At 41.8% G+C, this 18,102-nt stretch overlaps 1 protein-coding gene across 1 annotated transcript; it reads right to left on the reverse strand.

The window, feature by feature from the left end:
- Positions 1-9,136: 9,136 nt before the first annotated feature.
- Positions 9,137-11,225, reverse strand: LOC147416671 (uncharacterized). The gene is made up of 2 exons (XM_086508178.1): positions 10,874-11,225; positions 9,137-10,705 (listed from the first exon to the last, which is right to left on the reverse strand). The coding sequence occupies exon 2, from the start codon at positions 10,290-10,292 to the stop codon at positions 9,594-9,596; it is 699 nt and encodes a 232-aa protein (XP_086364304.1). The 5' UTR covers positions 10,293-10,705; positions 10,874-11,225; the 3' UTR covers positions 9,137-9,593.
- Positions 11,226-18,102: the final 6,877 nt, after the last annotated feature.

Consider the following 18,102-nt stretch of genomic DNA (forward strand, 5'->3'; position numbering starts at 1 on the left):
GCATGAGAGCCCTCTACATGACACCAAACAAATTGGCATCTATCTTCAGCATATCAACCTTGCTATCCTCTTCCCATGTATTTGTATAGCCCTCATCATAGGTTGTCTTAGTATCGTACTCATAGTTTGTTGTATCATCCTCATCTTTTGCTGCCATAGGATGGAAACGGGTCTCTTTGGTATTCAAATCAAGTACCACCTATCTCCCTCTCTCTTTGTCAGGGCAAGGTGAACACCTTGCTTTCCGAATCCTGCTTAGCACCTATTGCAAGTAACCATGGCCTACCCAAGATGATAAGGTACACATTATCACCTTCTTTCATCAGAAAGAAATTGATTAGGCACTCAATGCCCATCACCTTCACTCTCATGTCTTGAGCCATGCACAAACACCTGTCTTTAGCATGGTTAGCCATCCTCATGTGCACATTTAATTTAGCCACTACTTTAACACTTGCATCTCTCATTTCAGCCTCCTTCATGATGCAAACATGTGCTTCATTGTCTATATAGGCATGTACCTGCATCCTCTTTTTGACGACTTTGCCCACAAGAGGAAGAACGTATGCTATACTACCCACCCTTAAGGCCATGTTTTGCACTCGTGCACACTGTCCTTAGCTTTTGGCAACCTCGTGCTCACACTCATAGACCACTGTCTCCTCAACTTAGGATTCAAAGCCAACAACTGAACAAAAGTTATATTATCGTTTTGGCTTTTCACATCACTTACCAAGTCATATTTGGGGTAGCCGCGTCCTAGCTAGAAATCACCCTGTTTGATCTTGTGATGCCTTCTCTTTTTACTAGTTTTTGGTTGCTCCCTGCCTTTGTACACCTTCTCTTTACCTTTCCGAGCTTTAGTCTCCCACTCGGTCTCTATTTCCCTTTCATCCCTAACCCTTTTGTTGGCCAAAAGTTCAACATCCTACTTATCCACTCCAATGATGTTCACCCTAGTGACTTCACCGCCATCTAGAAGATCTGGTTGCATTGGATTCAATCACCTTCTCTCTCAAGCCATTGAACTCTATTTGACCTCTATCTCTACCAAACAAAGGGTAAATACCACCTCTTTCTTTGGAAAAATGAGGGCAATCCAGCACATAATTTCCTTCTTCTCCACAATTGTAGCACTTGCCAGGAAACGGCCTTGCCCTGCCTCTTGCTGTTCTTGGTTGTCCTCTATCCATCACACTTAGCCACACCTCTTGCATTTGCTCGGATAAATAGTCTACGGTTTGCACCCAATTTTGCGGCCATGGTTCTCCTCATGAAGAACATCCCTTAGACCCTAAGGTTGGAAAGAGATACAACTCTTTTGTACCCACAAATTATGTGTCAAATCTATTCTCTCCATCTCTAACTTTTCCTCATCTTTTGTGCATGCTTCTCAATCACTTTACTGATGTGTTTGATTCCACAGTTCAATTAGAGTGTTGTGTTTGATTTTGTAGTTTGAGAAGACTGCTAAGTGTGAATTTGCAATTCTATCTTCACTCAATCCTTACAAACTGGTATCAAAGCATTGGTTTCACCAACTGGTGTGATGAGCTTGGATTGGTAGCAAAGTTATGGTTCAGCATTAGAAATATGGTTTAGCATCAGAGTTTGCAGGCAGTCTTTGTCAGTGCATCAATGTACAAGATTTAGAGAAAGGTCATCTTGGTCCTGAATAGACAGAATATTTCAACTAATAAGTCTTACATTGCATTGCATACTAGAGGTAGATCTCAGTAAAAGGGGAAATCAAAAAACAGAGGCAATAGGCAATCTCGTGGAAAAGATGTTGAGTGACATCACTGTGGCAAGAAAGAACACTTTAAGTGTGATTGCTTTAAGTGGAAGAAAGAGAAAGGTAAGGGTAAAAAGGCTGATGATAGCAGGGACGACAAAAAGGATGGTCAATCTGAAAAGAGAGCACGGTTAATATAGAGGAAATCAATGTAGTCAGTCATGTGGACAGTGTCAATGATATTCTCTTTACTTCTTCTTTTAGTGCACAACTTCTGGTTGCTAATTCTTATAATGACATGCACACCTCAATTTTGGATTTAGGTGCTTCATTCCATTTGACACCACATCAGGAATGGTTCTCTAGCTACAATGCTAGCAGACACGGTGTTGTTCATTTGGAGGACAACCATGCATGTCATATTCAAGGAATCGATAGTGTGTAGCTAAAATTTTAGCATGGATTAGATTTTACATTACATCATGTGAGGCAAGTATCCAAGCTCAAGAAGAGCTTGATAAGAATTGGGCAGCTAGATGTTGATGGCCATCTCATTACTTTTGGGGATAGCGAGTGGAAAATCAGCAAGGGATCTAAGATCATTGCTAGAGGTCCTAAAAGTGACACTTTACATCCATTGAAAGTATCTAGTGTGAGGGACCATGTAGTCGCCATAACCGAGTAGTCAAGTGTTTCCTGGTGGCATGATAGGTTGGGACACATGAGTCAAATCGGAATAAAGGTGCTTTCTCATTTGGGGTATTTATTGTGTTTGAGGTATGCTAATTTTTACCATTGTGATCATTGCATCTATAGCAAGCATGCTCAAAATCCTCACAAGAAATCTCTTTCATTGAAGGCTTCTCCCTTGGAATTGGTATATTCCAAGATGTTAGGGCTATCTCTAGGGGGAAAGCACTATTTTGTTACCTTTGTGGATAATGCTACCCGAAAGGTCTGGGTATATCAAATCCATCATAAGGATAAGGCTCTAGATAAGTTCAAACAATTTGTGGCACTTGTTGAAAATCATGTCAGCAGTAAGGTAAAGTTTCTATGCTCTAACAATGTGGGTGAGTATGTGTCAAAGTCTTTCTGGGACCTTTATTACAATAAATGGATAAAGAGGGAGATGACTGCACCTCATAATCCACCCCAGAATGGTGTTCCAGAGAGGGTGAATTGGACTATTCAAGACAAAGTCAAATGTAGGATATCTCATGCTACGTTACCCCATGGTTTTTTTGGGCAGAGGCTGTTATGCAGTCGTACATTTGATTAATCGATCGCCACACAGGTCTTTGGGTGGGGTATTTTCCTAGGAAGCATGGTCGAGCAAGCCACCTTTGTATGCCTATTTGAGAGTATTTTTTGTTGCGACACTTTTGTGAACATCCGTATAAAGAAGACCACAACAAGTTGGATCCAAAGTCCTGTAAGTGTTTATTCCTATGATATAGTGACGATGGTGAAATGGTTTATAGATTATGGGATCCCAAAAAGAAAAGAATTGTGCCAATGATGTAATCTTTCGGGAGGATCGCATGCACAAACAATCTCAAAGGATTGAAGAAGTTAAAAGAATTATTTTTTGGAAAGATGTACCTTTTGGACAGTAGTGTATGCCCACTGGTCAGCAGCAAATTGCTGATGATATTCTTGAAAGTGCAAGAAATGGTGCTGAAAATGTTCAACCAAAACTTACCCATCATAGTCCATAGTCAAAGAAGCACAAATTAGAACAATTGAAATTGGCAAACCCTCATGCAAGACAACATGTAGAAACAACTAGCTCGTCAGTCTAAATTGGTAGGACAATAAGTTGCAAATTACTCCAGTCTTGATTGCCTGCCAAACAAGATGCTTGATTTGGTGAAGATACATACATCGACAAATGCAACAGATACACTTACTAAGAATCTCTTCAGCAATTGGTATTAGCAATGTTGTCAACAAATGGGAATTGGGCGAAGATACAATATTCCTCACTAATTGTATAAGCTATATAGTTTTACCGCCTCCCACATTGACCATCAAAAGGGAGAATAATGTTGGGTTACTAACTATGTAAGCCAGGCATCCATCATCCGTTATTAACTTATGTCCGTTGATCTTTAATTATGTAGATATATAATTTATGAGTCACACATGAACTAATCTATTATAGTGTGCTATTGTGAAGAAGAGGGTTGGCTCTTCCCCTCTCTCTCTCTCTCTCTCTCTCTCTCTCTCTCTCATATCTGATTCCACTCTTATGCTTCAAATAGTAGTAACTATTGGGATGCGGTCTTTTGTTGCATCTCTTGTGTGAACAACCTCTTCCACCTAAAAAAGTGATGTGTCAATAACCCATGTGAAGAACCTCTTACAATCTAGCATAGCCACTTGTGTTTGTGCATAGGCAGCCATATATATGCTTTATGTGTTAAAAGTTTGTTTATTTGTATATGCCTATATAGAGGCACATTACGCTAAATAAAAACTAAGTCTATCATTTTGCAACTATACTCTATGTACTATGTGCCCAATATCAAGCCCTAAGATAACTCTATTTTAATCATGCTTATGACACGAATGGCACATTAACCCATCCACCTTGACTTACAAATGGTAGCAGAGCAATTAGCTATATTATTATATTCTAACCTAATTAGATCTTATGCACTTGCAATTCCCCTATGGAAGATTGCGTCGGCACCTTCTCTAATTAGCCATTGCATTTGTTAATTCAGCACCCCTTTGCATTGCATATTAATTATCGTGTCAATTACATCGTTAACTTTATTCTTTTGAAGTCCTTTAGTAATGGGATGCGTACTATCAGTGTCACTACCCATGCTAACTGATCAGAAAGAGAACTTAATGGTTGTTCATATTTGCATCGTAATTGGCATATCATTAGCATCAATAATTAGATTAATATTACGCATTGGATATGTATATTTGCTTGGCTCTATCCCAAATTTGAGATATCTCTCAAGTTTGCATTTTACAACACTTATTTTAATCCCTCAAGCTTCTTAATTGTGGAAATTAAAATTGTGCTCCCATTTGTGAGTGTGTGTGTGTTGTGGCTTATTCTCTGCAATATCAATGTGTGTGTTGTGTGGCTATGAAAACAAAACTTGTGGGATCCACCTCTTGAGGCCACAACTTTTTTTGGAGCCTGGTCTACTGAGAGAATCCCCAATTATTGAAAACACCTTGAAGCCGACAGCCCCCCCCCCCCCCCCCCCTCGCGGCTACCCCACCTCTGCACTATACTCAATGTTTGCCTACGCATCTTGGCTCTTCACCACCTGTGTGCTTCTTTTTATCGATTACTGGTGTTGATTCATCCTCACCTCAATTGAATGAATCAATAGGCAGGAGAATTAAGCCACCTCGCCTATTGCTCCATCTTTGTGAACCCCCAACTAACAACATCACCGCACTACGATGTAAGTGCTCACCCACTTGTGCAAAACCCAATATAATTGTCATTTCTCCCCATCCACCCCAATACCAAGCTGTCTCGGCCCTCGCGTCACTCTCAAACCACACCCACCTGCTCCCCCTCGGCTGTCGGCTCCTCCACATCACCCTGGCGGTGCTCTTCATCAACCACTTGTAGAACATTGACGTAGGCCTTGCCAGGTCATCATGCAGCCAATTGAGTGAGGCTCCTCATCAACACCTGCAAACCTCGTGCTCACGGGCCGGTTAACTCGACATCTGCGCCAGCCAGCCGACCACTAGTTTACCAAGTAGCATCACCCAAGTGGCTCCTACTGCTTAGTCTAGTCAATGCCCAAAGGTTAGTTCCCACCACCTACCTCAATGCTAGTTTTTTCTTAGCCTTTCTGATAGGGTAGACTCCAAGGGCATTGGCTCCATAAGCTATATTTGTAAAAGCTCTCTCCCACGGGCCCTAAACACCAAGGCCCTCCAAAGATCAAGAAAGATTCCCACGAGTCTTACCCTTTAAGTCTCGCATTATCCTTTATGCTCGCCCTACACAAAAGTCTTAAAATTTTGTAACCCCCAAATCCACATCTCTTGAATCTTGAAGCATATTGAGAGCTTTGTGAAGAGGTGCTCCATGAAATTGGAGAGTGACTTCACAAATAATTTGTAAAAACCTTTGAGTCTGAGTGCTCACAAGGACTAGACACTGCTCTTCTCAAAAAAGAGTAAGACCTTCCTCCACATCACTTTGGGTGCACCACAATGGACAAGAAAAACATTGACAAATTTACCGGCCAAGGCTTCCACACGTGGCAGGAAAAAACCAAGGGCTACTTAATGTGAAAGCAGTTATGGTCTGTCGTAAAGCCACTAGCTGAAGGTGATAGAGTGGAAACACGACAAAGCTTAGCGCCTTTGCACCTAGAGACGAGCAAGCTCTCGGCATTCGGCTCACATCGCTTGATGACAACATTGTGCATTATTTGGATGATTACACCACTGCACATGAAGCATGGAATACCTTAGAGCTGCATTTTGGCGCAATTGCCAAGCATACTAAAATTGCATTACATATGCAACTCTATGGATTGCTTATGGAGCCTAGAGAAGATGTGTCATCTTTTGTCGATAGGCTCAAAAGTATCTCCACACAGTTGATATATATAAAATGGCCAGTAGAAAATGAAAACCAAATTGATGTGCTTCTCAAAGCTGTGTCTGATACATATTTTGGACAAATCGTAACAGTGCTTAAAGAGAAAGACACAGTTCCTAAACTTGAAGATGTAATAAACTCTCGTCAAGAGCATGAAAAGAAGCTCAAAGATAATCAACCACAGACAAATGGCGTTTTTGTTGTCTCATCCAACTGCTACAACCGCAACAACAAAAATAACTTAAGTTGCATACACTGTGACATAACAAATCATCTTTCAAAAGGATTGTTATGAAGTTAACCCTTGCCTCATTTGTGGCAAGAACAACCATTCTACAAAGTATTGTAGATTCAAAGATAAATCTTCACAAATTACCAATCACAAAGAGCATTTCAAAGATAAAGGAAAAGCAAAAATCAACCTTACCACTGAGGATTCTGACGACAAGAACGACAACAATGTTGGCTTGGTATATGATGATATATTGTGAGCATTCTCTTTTGTGTACCTTACCCTCTATGTGTGTAGGGGAGGATTGTGTGTGCCTCCACCTACTTTTGTTCAAGGGGAGGCTTGTGTTTTGTGTGCCTCGCCCTACTGTGTTTTGAGGAGATGATAATATTGTGTATGATATGCAACAAAACCCACATAGGGGAAGATTGTTTGAATGCGGTCTTTTGTTGCATCTCTTGTGTGAACAACCTCTTCCATTTAGAAAAGTAATGTGTAAATAACCCATGTGAAGAACCTCTTACAATCCTTGTGTTTGTGCATAGAAAGCCACATATATGCTTTATGTGTCAAAAAGCTGCTTCTTTGTATATGCCTATATAGAGGCACATAATGTTAAATAAAAAATAAGTCTGTCATTTTACAACTATACTCTATTTGTATTGTGTGTCCAATATCAAGTCCTAAGCTAATTTTATTCTAAGCATGTGTATGCCATGAATGGCACACCAACCCATCCACCTTGACTTGCAGTAATCTCATGCTTCCCTTCAAAAAGAGAAGTAACCTCAAGGCACCACCCTTCAAGCAAGTAAAAAAGCCATGAATGGTAGCTAGATTGGATATTAAACCACATTTGATAAGCCTATTCTCTGCATAGTCCCCTAAAGCATTCCCAAATCGATAGTGTCGTACTTGTCCTCAAATTTACAAAGAAAAATAGTAAACAATCGTATCGAAAATGCCTAGCCCCAACTGCATACAAAATTAAATCTTTTCTAGAATGTATCTATCCTAGAGTCTAACAACAAAGAATCTATATGGGAGGAAAAGCTTCGATCCCCACACTAATTATCTTCAGAAGAATCTTGTACGTGGAAGGGAAGGGGTACAATAAGCTTCCACTTTCTAAGGCAAGTACAAGCATCCCTTCGGAGTTAGGAGACTTATTTCACATAGACTATGGCAAAATAACCTAAGTGTTGTACACTTCCCAATAGAGCAGAGAACCCCCCTAGAGGATTCTAGGAGTAACCCTTCCGTGGCTCTTTCACATAACTCTAGTGATATCTATCATGTAAATAGACTTCTTCTCCTTTTTTTTTAAAAAAAAAGACCTCCCTAGTGTGAATAAAAGGATCAATGGCAACAACCGCACCGTTGAAAATACCACTCTCACCGAAGAGAGACATCAAGAAGTGACACAAATCATGGAAAACAACTCTAAACATTGTTTCACCAAACCACTTTCCACACCCCATCTACAACACTACATGGGCAAAGGTGGTTGAAACTGCACATCTTGAACTAGACTTTCCTCGTACATGACCTCCCTAGTGTGAATAAAAGGATCACTGGCAACAGCCGCACCGTTGAAAATACCACTCTCACCGAAGAGAGACATCAAGAAGTGACACAAATAATGTAAAACAACTCTAAACATTGTTTCACCAAACCACTTTCCACACCCCATCTACAACACCTACATGGGCACTACGTATCTTGAACAAGACTTTCCTCGTACATGGGTATCTCTATGGTGTTTTATAGTAGCTAGTTTGGTTGAAACACTTAGTGAGACCTATTGTGGTACAGCAAAACCAAACGTTTCTTAGTTTCAAATTCTTTATTGTGATTCTTACTCAAGACTTAAAGAAGGGAGATGTGTTCCAAGTCGAAGCTACTTAAGTGTCTTTGTGGGTTACAACTTACAACACTCAATGTATGGTGCCACCATACAAAAAACTTGTGGTCAGCCAAGATGTTCTATAGGATAAGCATGTGAGTGGGCAGCAGAGAGAGAGAGAGAGAGAGAGAGAGAGAGAGAGAGAAGATGAACAAGATGATGAAGGTACCTGCAAATTAGAAGAGCATGAGCAAGGGTACCACCCATGAGTGAGGGCTTTCGCAGAAGCTTTCGTGTACTTGAAAATGAAAGGGCTGCAAGAAAGGAGGCACAAGGACCCTTAGCACATGAACTACTTACACCAATAAGAGCACCTCCATGCGCTGCGTTTCAAAGCCCTTCACAAACTTCGGCATATTTGCTAGAGTTTGCATACTTTGATATGTAAACATCTAACCAAGTGTCACAGAATAAGGAAAACACCTATCAGGTAGGGTCTGAGAATGGCTAAATTGACCAAAATAACACCAAGAAAATGATAGAAACAAAGTGAACACATAACCATACCCTCTATTTTGTTCATCCCATCCCCTTCAGCAAATTTATCAATACAAACAACTATCTCTCCTGAACACAGCACTCTCTCTCTCTCTCTCTCTCTCTCTCTCTCTCTCTCGACGATAATACCTCCCAAAGAGAGAGTACTTCACTCTATGTTAGTTTGTGCACAACGGGGGAAACTCCACTATTCTTTCAGATGTTTACATAGTCTGCGAGCCTTTGTACTACAAAAGAACCAAGACTTCCCCCTCTTGTACCAAAAAATGGCACAACTGGGCCTCTATAAAGAGAGTTGTAAGCAGAAGTAGTTAGACATTCAGTAGATTTCCACAAGTTGGTACTTTCCTCACTCGTACTGGCGAATTATCTCTAGGCATGATCAAATACACATTCAATGCACGACCAATGGTGCTTTTGGTGGACCCAGCAAACATTCCGATTAAGTGGGCTCTGCTCGGCTATCTTAGCAAAACTGCACACAACACCCAACCGCAAAAGAAATATCACACAACCGAAGTGACCTGTTGCTCAACTCCAGGATGATCCATACATGCATAAACATTACTGCACAGCCTAACCTAAGCACATATCTTGTTTCTTTTGTAAAGACTGTGACTCAATTTTTGCTATCACACAAGTTACTTTGTTTACATAGCACAGAAAATTGGCTCTCAAGCTTATCAATCCTCTCTATCAAGATGGCCTCAGACTTCTGCATGATTCTGATCTCTTTTTCCAAAGAAGAAGTCCGGTCCTTCTCCGCCTGAACCATTTTCAAAAGCTCATGGACAATCGTGTCCACCCCATCCTTTCGGCCATCATAAACAAGAGCATTTTGAAGTAACACCTCCATAGAAGATGCATAGCTATCCTTTCGAGACTCCCAGCTTTTGTCCTCCAAATATTGTATCCTCTCTTTCAGGAAATTCTCTGATATCTGTAAAACCCTAACTTCATTTTCCAAATGCAATGTCTTCTCTCTTTCAACTTGGACCACCTTCTGAAGATCCAAGACTAGAACTTCCAGCGCGTCGCATTTGCCCTCTGAGCCGTAGACACGTGTCATCATATAATCCGACGAGGAGATGGTGGGATAAGAAGCAGGAGGGGAAGAGTATGTCTTCTTGTTGTATGTGCCAAGTTTTGGCTTCTCTTGTACTATGTCTGCCTTCTTGCTTGGCCTGCTAACTAATATGCTCCCCATGTAAGGCAATACGACTATGAAAGTCGCACTGAAGAGAAAGAGGTAGACCAAATAATTGGCCGATGAGGTTTGCCTCGAGCCTGGTTCACCACTCGACTCTCTGTTCCACATACTACTACATAAATGAGTCAATGACTTTTGGACAACGCCACAGTACTACTGCCGAAAATGAAGGAAATCAAACTAATCTTCTGCACATCTCGAACTTCAATTTGATGCCCACTGGGTCTCTAAGGACCTGCTTGCCAAAAAGATACTAATCTGTGGCCACAAGGCTGCTGCAGCTCACTATCTAGAGCACTTCTCTTTCATGGGCATCACAGCACAAACTGCACTCACCGGATGGCAGTACACTGCCGCCCTTCATGTGATCCCCATCATGAAGACCTCAGTCGGGATACACCACAGAAAGGGCAAAAGCCCATCAACTTGCCTCGCACACAAAGGTAATTATGCCTTTCACATGTCGTTGAAGATGAGATCAGAGAGCTCCAAAAATTCTCATTGTCGAGCAATGAGATTATCTGTTGGAATCCACAAGCAACTTAAACTAAGATTCTTCTCTGCAGGAAATTGGAGAATTCAACAATGCAGCTCCCGCTGATTGCAGGAAACCCTAATTCAATGAGATGATGGTTCTGTTTCAGCCTCAGATGGTGTTCCTTCACTCTGTTATGTATGTTAGAATTTACCTGTGGTCGGGAGGTGTTGATGGAGTACTCATCTGCGGTCTGATTCACTAACGATGCAGCAAAAGAGGGCAGGAAACCCTTCTACAGCACCCTCTTCTGTTGGGATTCGAAGTGGGCTTTGGAGTATCCATGATCTGTTAGGGTTCCACAAAATGGGTTTTGAAGTCTATATACTCTGTAAGGGTTTCAATGTTCTGTTAGGGTTTCCACTGCAGCAATTACACACATTGCCTACGTGCAGACCCCACAATGAAGCACACTGGGCTATGGTATGTGCGTGCGCGTGCGCGTGTGTGTGTGTGTGTGTGTGTGTGTGAGAAGACGCAAAAGGGGCTGGCTGCTGCCCAACGGCTCACAGGGCCAAACCTTTAAAACTTTTAGCCTTTCGGACATTAATAAATCATTTTCTCGCAAACGTCTCCCAATTATATTTTATATTTTATATTTAATTGATTACTTTGATTCTGGTAAAGACATCAATTCTCCATAAGGGAATCTACCCTTTTAAAAAGGTTGGGGTTTTACGCCGCGTACACACACAGCCACCTGTCACACTGGGACAGGCGGCCACACCTTTTTTTGGAAGGTGGCCAACCATAGCAAGTCACACTCGGTCATTAGCAAAACGATGAATTTATAGAATTGGCTTCAGCCAAGAGGTATGGACTCTCGAGTCGTGTTCCGGGCTGATGGGCAGAGTTCTAAACCTCCGAGCTCCTTTCGCGCTCACGCCTTTTGCAGTTGGCCGCTTGAATGGAAAGTTGGCCGGCCTCTCTTGCCAACCCCTCTGACGAAGGCTCGCGGCCATCTTTTACTTTTTTCACGACGAATGGAGTGCTGCCATCTCAGCATGGGCTTTCACACCCCATCCCAGTGTGACAGGGGCCACAGATGCCCTCTCTGTCACTGTGACTTTTGGATGGTAAAAACACTCCCCCCCCCCCCCACACACACACACCATAGGGCATGGTGGGAGTCGTGAGTCGAGAGCGCAACTTCAGCTATATCTCACACAAGCATGGGAAATGGGATCAAAGGTCCCCATCAATCTAGGGCCCCGACATTAAGCGGTCGTCGTCGATGTTTGCATTCCACGAACGACGTGCGTGGGCGATGTGCATGGCTCTCACCCCGAGATTGTGGGTTCAGTCCTCCCAGGTGATAGGGGCAGCAAGGGGGGTGAAGTAAACTTGGGTACCCGAGTTTACATTTTCCCCGAGTTTACTTTGCCTGAGATTTACGATGCTCAATCATCCCACGGTAGATCCCGTCCCCTCCCATGCCTGTGTGATATAGTTGTGGGGAGTCCGGAGGGGATCAAGCACGAAAGTCACTTTGGGCACCGCAGACAAAATCGGAACCGTCGATTTCGCACCTGAAGTTACAAAATGTCATCCGAAACACCCGAATTTACTAGGTTTCTTGAATTTACACCGATTCTCCATTATTCACATTAAGTAGATTCCCATATAATCCAAAACGGGGCATGGGTGAAGTGGTGGGCATCGGGCTCCAAAGGGTGATGTATTGAGTTCAAGTCAAGAAGGGTGAGGTGTGTATGCCGCTTAACTTTACTTTTTCACGTGAAATTTATAGAATTTCCTCAGATTAACACAATTGCATTAGGTAGCCCTCATGCTCACAATGATTTATCCCCTCTCCACATGTCCATGTGACTAGAGGAGCCCCCCGCCCCTTATTAGATCTTGTAAAGGGTAGCAACGTTAAATGGCCCTTCATTTACCCAAAACCCTACACCTATTGATACCATGTGGGTGAGCACAATGGAGTTGGCTACAAGCCAGTGAAAAGCGTCTCGGGACAATTGTGTGCGAGTTTCCGAGTCAAACTTCCTGTTGCATGCTTTGATATGGGGTGCACTCATGACAAATAAGGGGCCCTCCCAAATCGCCTTTACAGGTGTATGGAGGAGCCCTCTAAAGGGCACATCCTATAAAGGGCCCATTCAAAATGAGTTGGTCACTCTGACAACTTTTCCAAGTTGGAGATTCAGACTCAATGTCACATTAGACAGAATGGAACAACGAATTCATTTCAAATGAACATAAGGAAATCAAATAATGAACTTAACTGAAAGTACAAAGTCATATGTTGGACATAAGATACTAGATCTGATCCATTCATATAATGGATTCAAAGTACAACTAGCATTGAATGATGGATTACAATAGAGCTTGATTACAATAAGAGCGGCAGCTCTCAACCACTACAAAGGACTAAAGATAGCCCAACAGAGTGACAGTGTCTCAAAATGAAAGTAGCGGTTCCTATTTATGGATGTTTGTACTGGGTTCGTGCATTATTACTGTTAACTAGTCGTAATTACTAATGGTAACTGCTAATCTGACTATGTACAAGGGCCTGTATAGAGGCGGTTCCCACCATCTATATCCTCCCGTTTCTTTGAATTTTGGCATATTCCATAATCCCAGATACTACACCGATGTCAATGTTTTCACTTGCATTTATAAGCCTTCTTTATGAGTGTCCTTTTGGACCGTCTGTGGTGGGATCTGAAGAACTCCAGGTTGGCCACTACCTTGAGCACTAGAGCCAGTGTTCTCCTTTTGGATAATGCGATAGATAGCTTCCATCTTCAATTGCTCTTAGTGTTCCATCATCATTTTCGCCTTGTATGGTGTCAACACAATCTATGTCTTCGTGTCACGGTCTCTTACATATGGTAAGCCTTGCCCTAGCCAATTTATGGCAAATCAAAGTAGTGTGAATCCAACTAGTTGGATCTGGTTGGTTGGCATTGATCAGAGTTTCAAAACGAATTTTTGCCATCTCTCTAAACTGTGGTTCAAAGAGTTTGCTTTGCTGGCCACGTCCTTCTCGAGGATTTTGGAAGCCTCTATTGAGAGTTGTAATAACTCATTTGTATATTTTGATCAACACGCTGATTTGGCTTCTCCATTGAGTCATCATCCCTCTGAATCTATCATCTCATTTTTCAACGCTGAGACGGTGTTCTTCTATTCTGTCTCACTTAAGATATTTTTTCGGGAGACCCATAGTGCCTTTCTCTGCTTATACCACTCTCTGATCTGATCCACAATTCTGATGTATTTGTTCTCATCCGTTGGTTCATTGTGCTTAGGATACAAAGATGGGTAGACGCGCGGAAGTTCATCAACTTTCATTGCTAAAGCATACATGAGAATTAGTGAGTCTAGGACTACGCCAATATACTTAAGGACAATCTAGTTTTCTTGTTGCATTATCTTCCTCAAAATTCTAACCCGATGAAATAAACTTTTTAGTGTAGTCTCCAATTCTCGGAGAGCCATCTTGGTTCTTGGCCCTCTTTTGCTGGACGCATTATTTTCTAGGAGAACTGTAACTTTCTAGTCTGGCGAACTGCATCATCACGAGTAGAGCCTGCATCTCCTGTCAGACATCTTTCATTTGTGAGCTAGGCGGTTCCCTAACAACATTTCCAACTGAATATCCAAACTTTGAACATTCATTGTTGTCAACTGCTGAGCTTGGGGGTTCACCAGTAAATCATCTTTGTGAGAACAAACTCTAGAACCATGCCCGGTACTTAAATGGTATTTGGGTGAGGTGGTAATTGTGGGGAGCGCGAGCAGTGCACTAGTGCATGCACGTGAGGGAGACAGAGATAGGATGTATGGTGGAGCACATACCAAGTCAAGATAGCTCACAAATCCTTATTCTTATGTTATATCAAAGAATAAGGTTATGGGTTAGGTTAGTAGTGGGCGTCCATCAACCAGTTAGCTTGAACCCCAAGAGTCCCCCACTTGAAGTCCAATGTGGCCCATGTGTCCTATATATGTACAACCTATACAATCGTGAAGGATTCAAATAGCTTCACCCTACACTCATCATCTACATGCATGTGCAAGCGCTCAGAGGGTAGGTTGTTTGTGAGAGCATATGCAAGGTTTTCATCCGTATGAACCTTAAGTAGCTCAATGTGCTTGCTAGCCAATATGTCATGTATCACATGATAACGGACTTCCATATCATACGGGGCACTAATGTGATTGTATTCTCACTATCACAAATGCAACACTGAAGTTTGAGTAACGCCAAGATCTCCCAAAGGTGAGCTAACCACACAGCTTCCTTGCTAACATCAGAAATTGTCACATACTCTACCTCTGTGGTGGAAGATGATATACAATTGTTGAGACATGATCTCTATGACACGGCTACTCCAAAAAAGAGGAATACATAGCCAGATGTGGATCTTCGACTATCCACACAACGCGCATAATCTACATCTGTGTAACCCACAATGGATGCATCAATATTCCCAGAGCGTAAGCACTTGTCTAGCGTACCTTTGAGATATCTCAAGATGTGCTTCACTTTTTCCCAGTTCTTTCTACGAGGATTTTCCACAAATATACTAACCACTCCCAATGCAAAAGTAATTTCCGATCTCTGGCAACCATGGCGTACATAAGGTTGCCCCCATTGTTCAGGAATATGGCACCGTGACCATTTTTTCTTTCTCAGCATCACACTTGGAAGCATCATTCTTGCTAACTTTGGCATATGCCTACATTGGGGTACTCAATGTAGCTTTCCCCATGTGTATTAAAACGTAGCAAGACCATGTGGATATATGTTTCTTGAGACAACTCTAGTATCCCATGTTTTCTATCCCTCTTGATACGCATACCAAGAAAGTGACTTGTATCTCCCAAATCCTTCATAGAAAATTGTGTGCTAACTGACTTCTTCAAGATGGAAATCTCATCTTTGGACTTCCATGCAATGAGCATATCATCGACATAAAGCATCAAGATAATAAGTGAACTATCGTTCCTTTTGGGCATACAAGCAGTGATCTTCCTGGCTCCTTTCATACCCTTGGAACTGCATGTATTTGTCAACCTTCATTTACCACTGCCTTGAGACTTGTTTTAGGCCATACAATGCCTTACGTAATCTACACACCACTTCTTCCCTCGTAGGCTTCTCAGGTTTGGCTTCAAAATCCTGTGGTTGTTTCATGTAGACATCCTCATCAAGATCCCCGTGAATAAATGCTATCTTCACATCCATCTAGACCAATTCCATGTCCTTAGTGGCTACTAGTCCGAGCACAAGACACTCCACTCTCTCTTTTTCTTGAAACCCTTACCAACCAGTCTAGCCTAGTACTTAGGCTCGGGATCCTCTGCTATGTACTTCTTCTTGTATATCCATTTGCAAGGGAAGACTTATTTTGCCTCTCGCAGTTTTGTCAACTTCAAGTTTCAATAGCCATAATCGAGTTGTATTCAAATTGCAGTGCATGCTCCCACTTCACTCTGTCTTCCATCTCAATAGCCTCATGGTAGCAAGTAGGCTCTTCGCAGTCTAATTCTAGCTGAAACCACTCAGAGGCACGAGATAGACGTGTAGTTCTCCTCACTGCTTGTCTACTGGACTTTGTTCTCTCTAGAGTACTACTAGCAGTAGCTACATTGCTAGTAGACTGAGCTATTTGCATTTGAGGCTACGTCCTCAAATCTCACTCTATGATAACCCAAAAGTGAATAGTACATGACGATCGCGGCACGTCGGGAACAACATCAACATGTGGAGACTCAAGGATATTGAGCTCCTCTATTTTCACAGACCACATAGGAGGTGCAAAACTTACGAAAATGGCTTTCTCTATGATGAATATTAATTTTTAACATTCTGAAAGTATTTTCCAACTTAAATTGGCCACATAAGTCTAGAGAAACTAAAAAGAGAACAAGTGAAATTGATTAAGTGCTAATGGACCAACCGATGAAAGGAAATAAGGTTAGATCAACCATTCCTCATTCAATGAGCTTGACTGGGCCACATGTCCATAGTAGCACACATTTGCTACACAAGAGCACAAAAATTGTATTGTAAAAAAGCTCGCATTTGAGAGAATTATAATGCAAGTCCTTTGGGAGGGGGAGACCGGCTCCAAGCAAATGCGATCATCATCGAGTTGTCAATCTTAATTGGGTATTCTCTTTGACTTGTATCCATGATTATAGTGTTTTAATGTGTATTTGCGATTTAGCATGGCACAACCTATATTGTCCTTGCTATCTTTCTCTTAGGAAAACTCTCTCCTTTCATAGTTAAATTTTGCTGAATCTAAAAGTAAGTGTTAGATTCTCTAACATTGTTATCAAAGCTGAGGCTTCTCTTTTCTTGCCTAATCTATGAAAGGTTAGAGTTGTCCATTGCAATAGGGTAAGTGGGATTGGGATTTATTAATCTAGGTGGTATGCTTGTTTACAGGGTACGGGGGACCCCATCCGGATCTATGGTCTTGATATTGGAGTCTTTTGGGACGTGCCTATGTTTTAACCCTTATTGAGCTATTAGTCGTCTGATAGGAACCAGTGCCAACTTCGCACTGTGCTTTGAATCCATTTATGTCAAAGGTATTTCCTTACTATGGTTTGGACCAACTTGGTGCTATTATTAATTAAAGTATTGACCACAAGTTAACCTAATTTTGCAAAATGCTGTGGAAAGTTATACCGTGAAATATTTACAAAGGTACCACGCTTCAATGATTCAACATCTGCTATCTCTTTCAACCCCAAGAGTTTTAGATGCAGAAGATAGGTTTGTCGACGACCATATAATAACTTTAACAATGATCGATGAAGAGGAAGTTATGCCAGTTTCCACCACTTGAAACCAAATCCATAAAACTGACCCCATATTAGAGGAACAGATACCGGTATGCTTTGCAGTTAGAGCGGCTGAATCCAAAGTTGCAGTTACACCGGTATGCTTTGCAGTTAGAGCAGATGTAAAATGCTCCTCAGAGCCGAGGAATGCAACAGAGGTTCTAGGCCAAGTAGAGGAGGATAAGGGAGTGCCTATTATTGTGGCACAAGATGCGGCAAATGATCAAAATGAGGGAGTCCAATCTCCTGTAATTGCTGATGTGAAGATCTCTTCAGAGCCGAGAGAAGATACAGAGTGTCTTGACCATGTAGAGGAGGAGGCCAACATTGCAAATCAAGGCTAGGATCAGACAACAGAACAGGTTAACCATTCGGCCATGGAAACAAAAGAGTCATGTACTGTACAACCACAAGAGGTGGATACCCTTGGCAATACAGAAGGGAACATTGACACTCAACAATAGAATGTCAACATTAGAAATGACCAGTATGGACTGTTGCTTCAAGTAGATATGGTTGTTCCAGTAATATCCTTTTACTTAGATAATATAC

This window comes from Adiantum capillus-veneris, unplaced genomic scaffold (assembly GCF_014529385.1).
Source record: "Adiantum capillus-veneris isolate H3 unplaced genomic scaffold, ASM1452938v2 Hic_scaffold_628, whole genome shotgun sequence".
NCBI lineage: Eukaryota > Viridiplantae > Streptophyta > Polypodiopsida > Polypodiales > Pteridaceae > Adiantum > Adiantum capillus-veneris.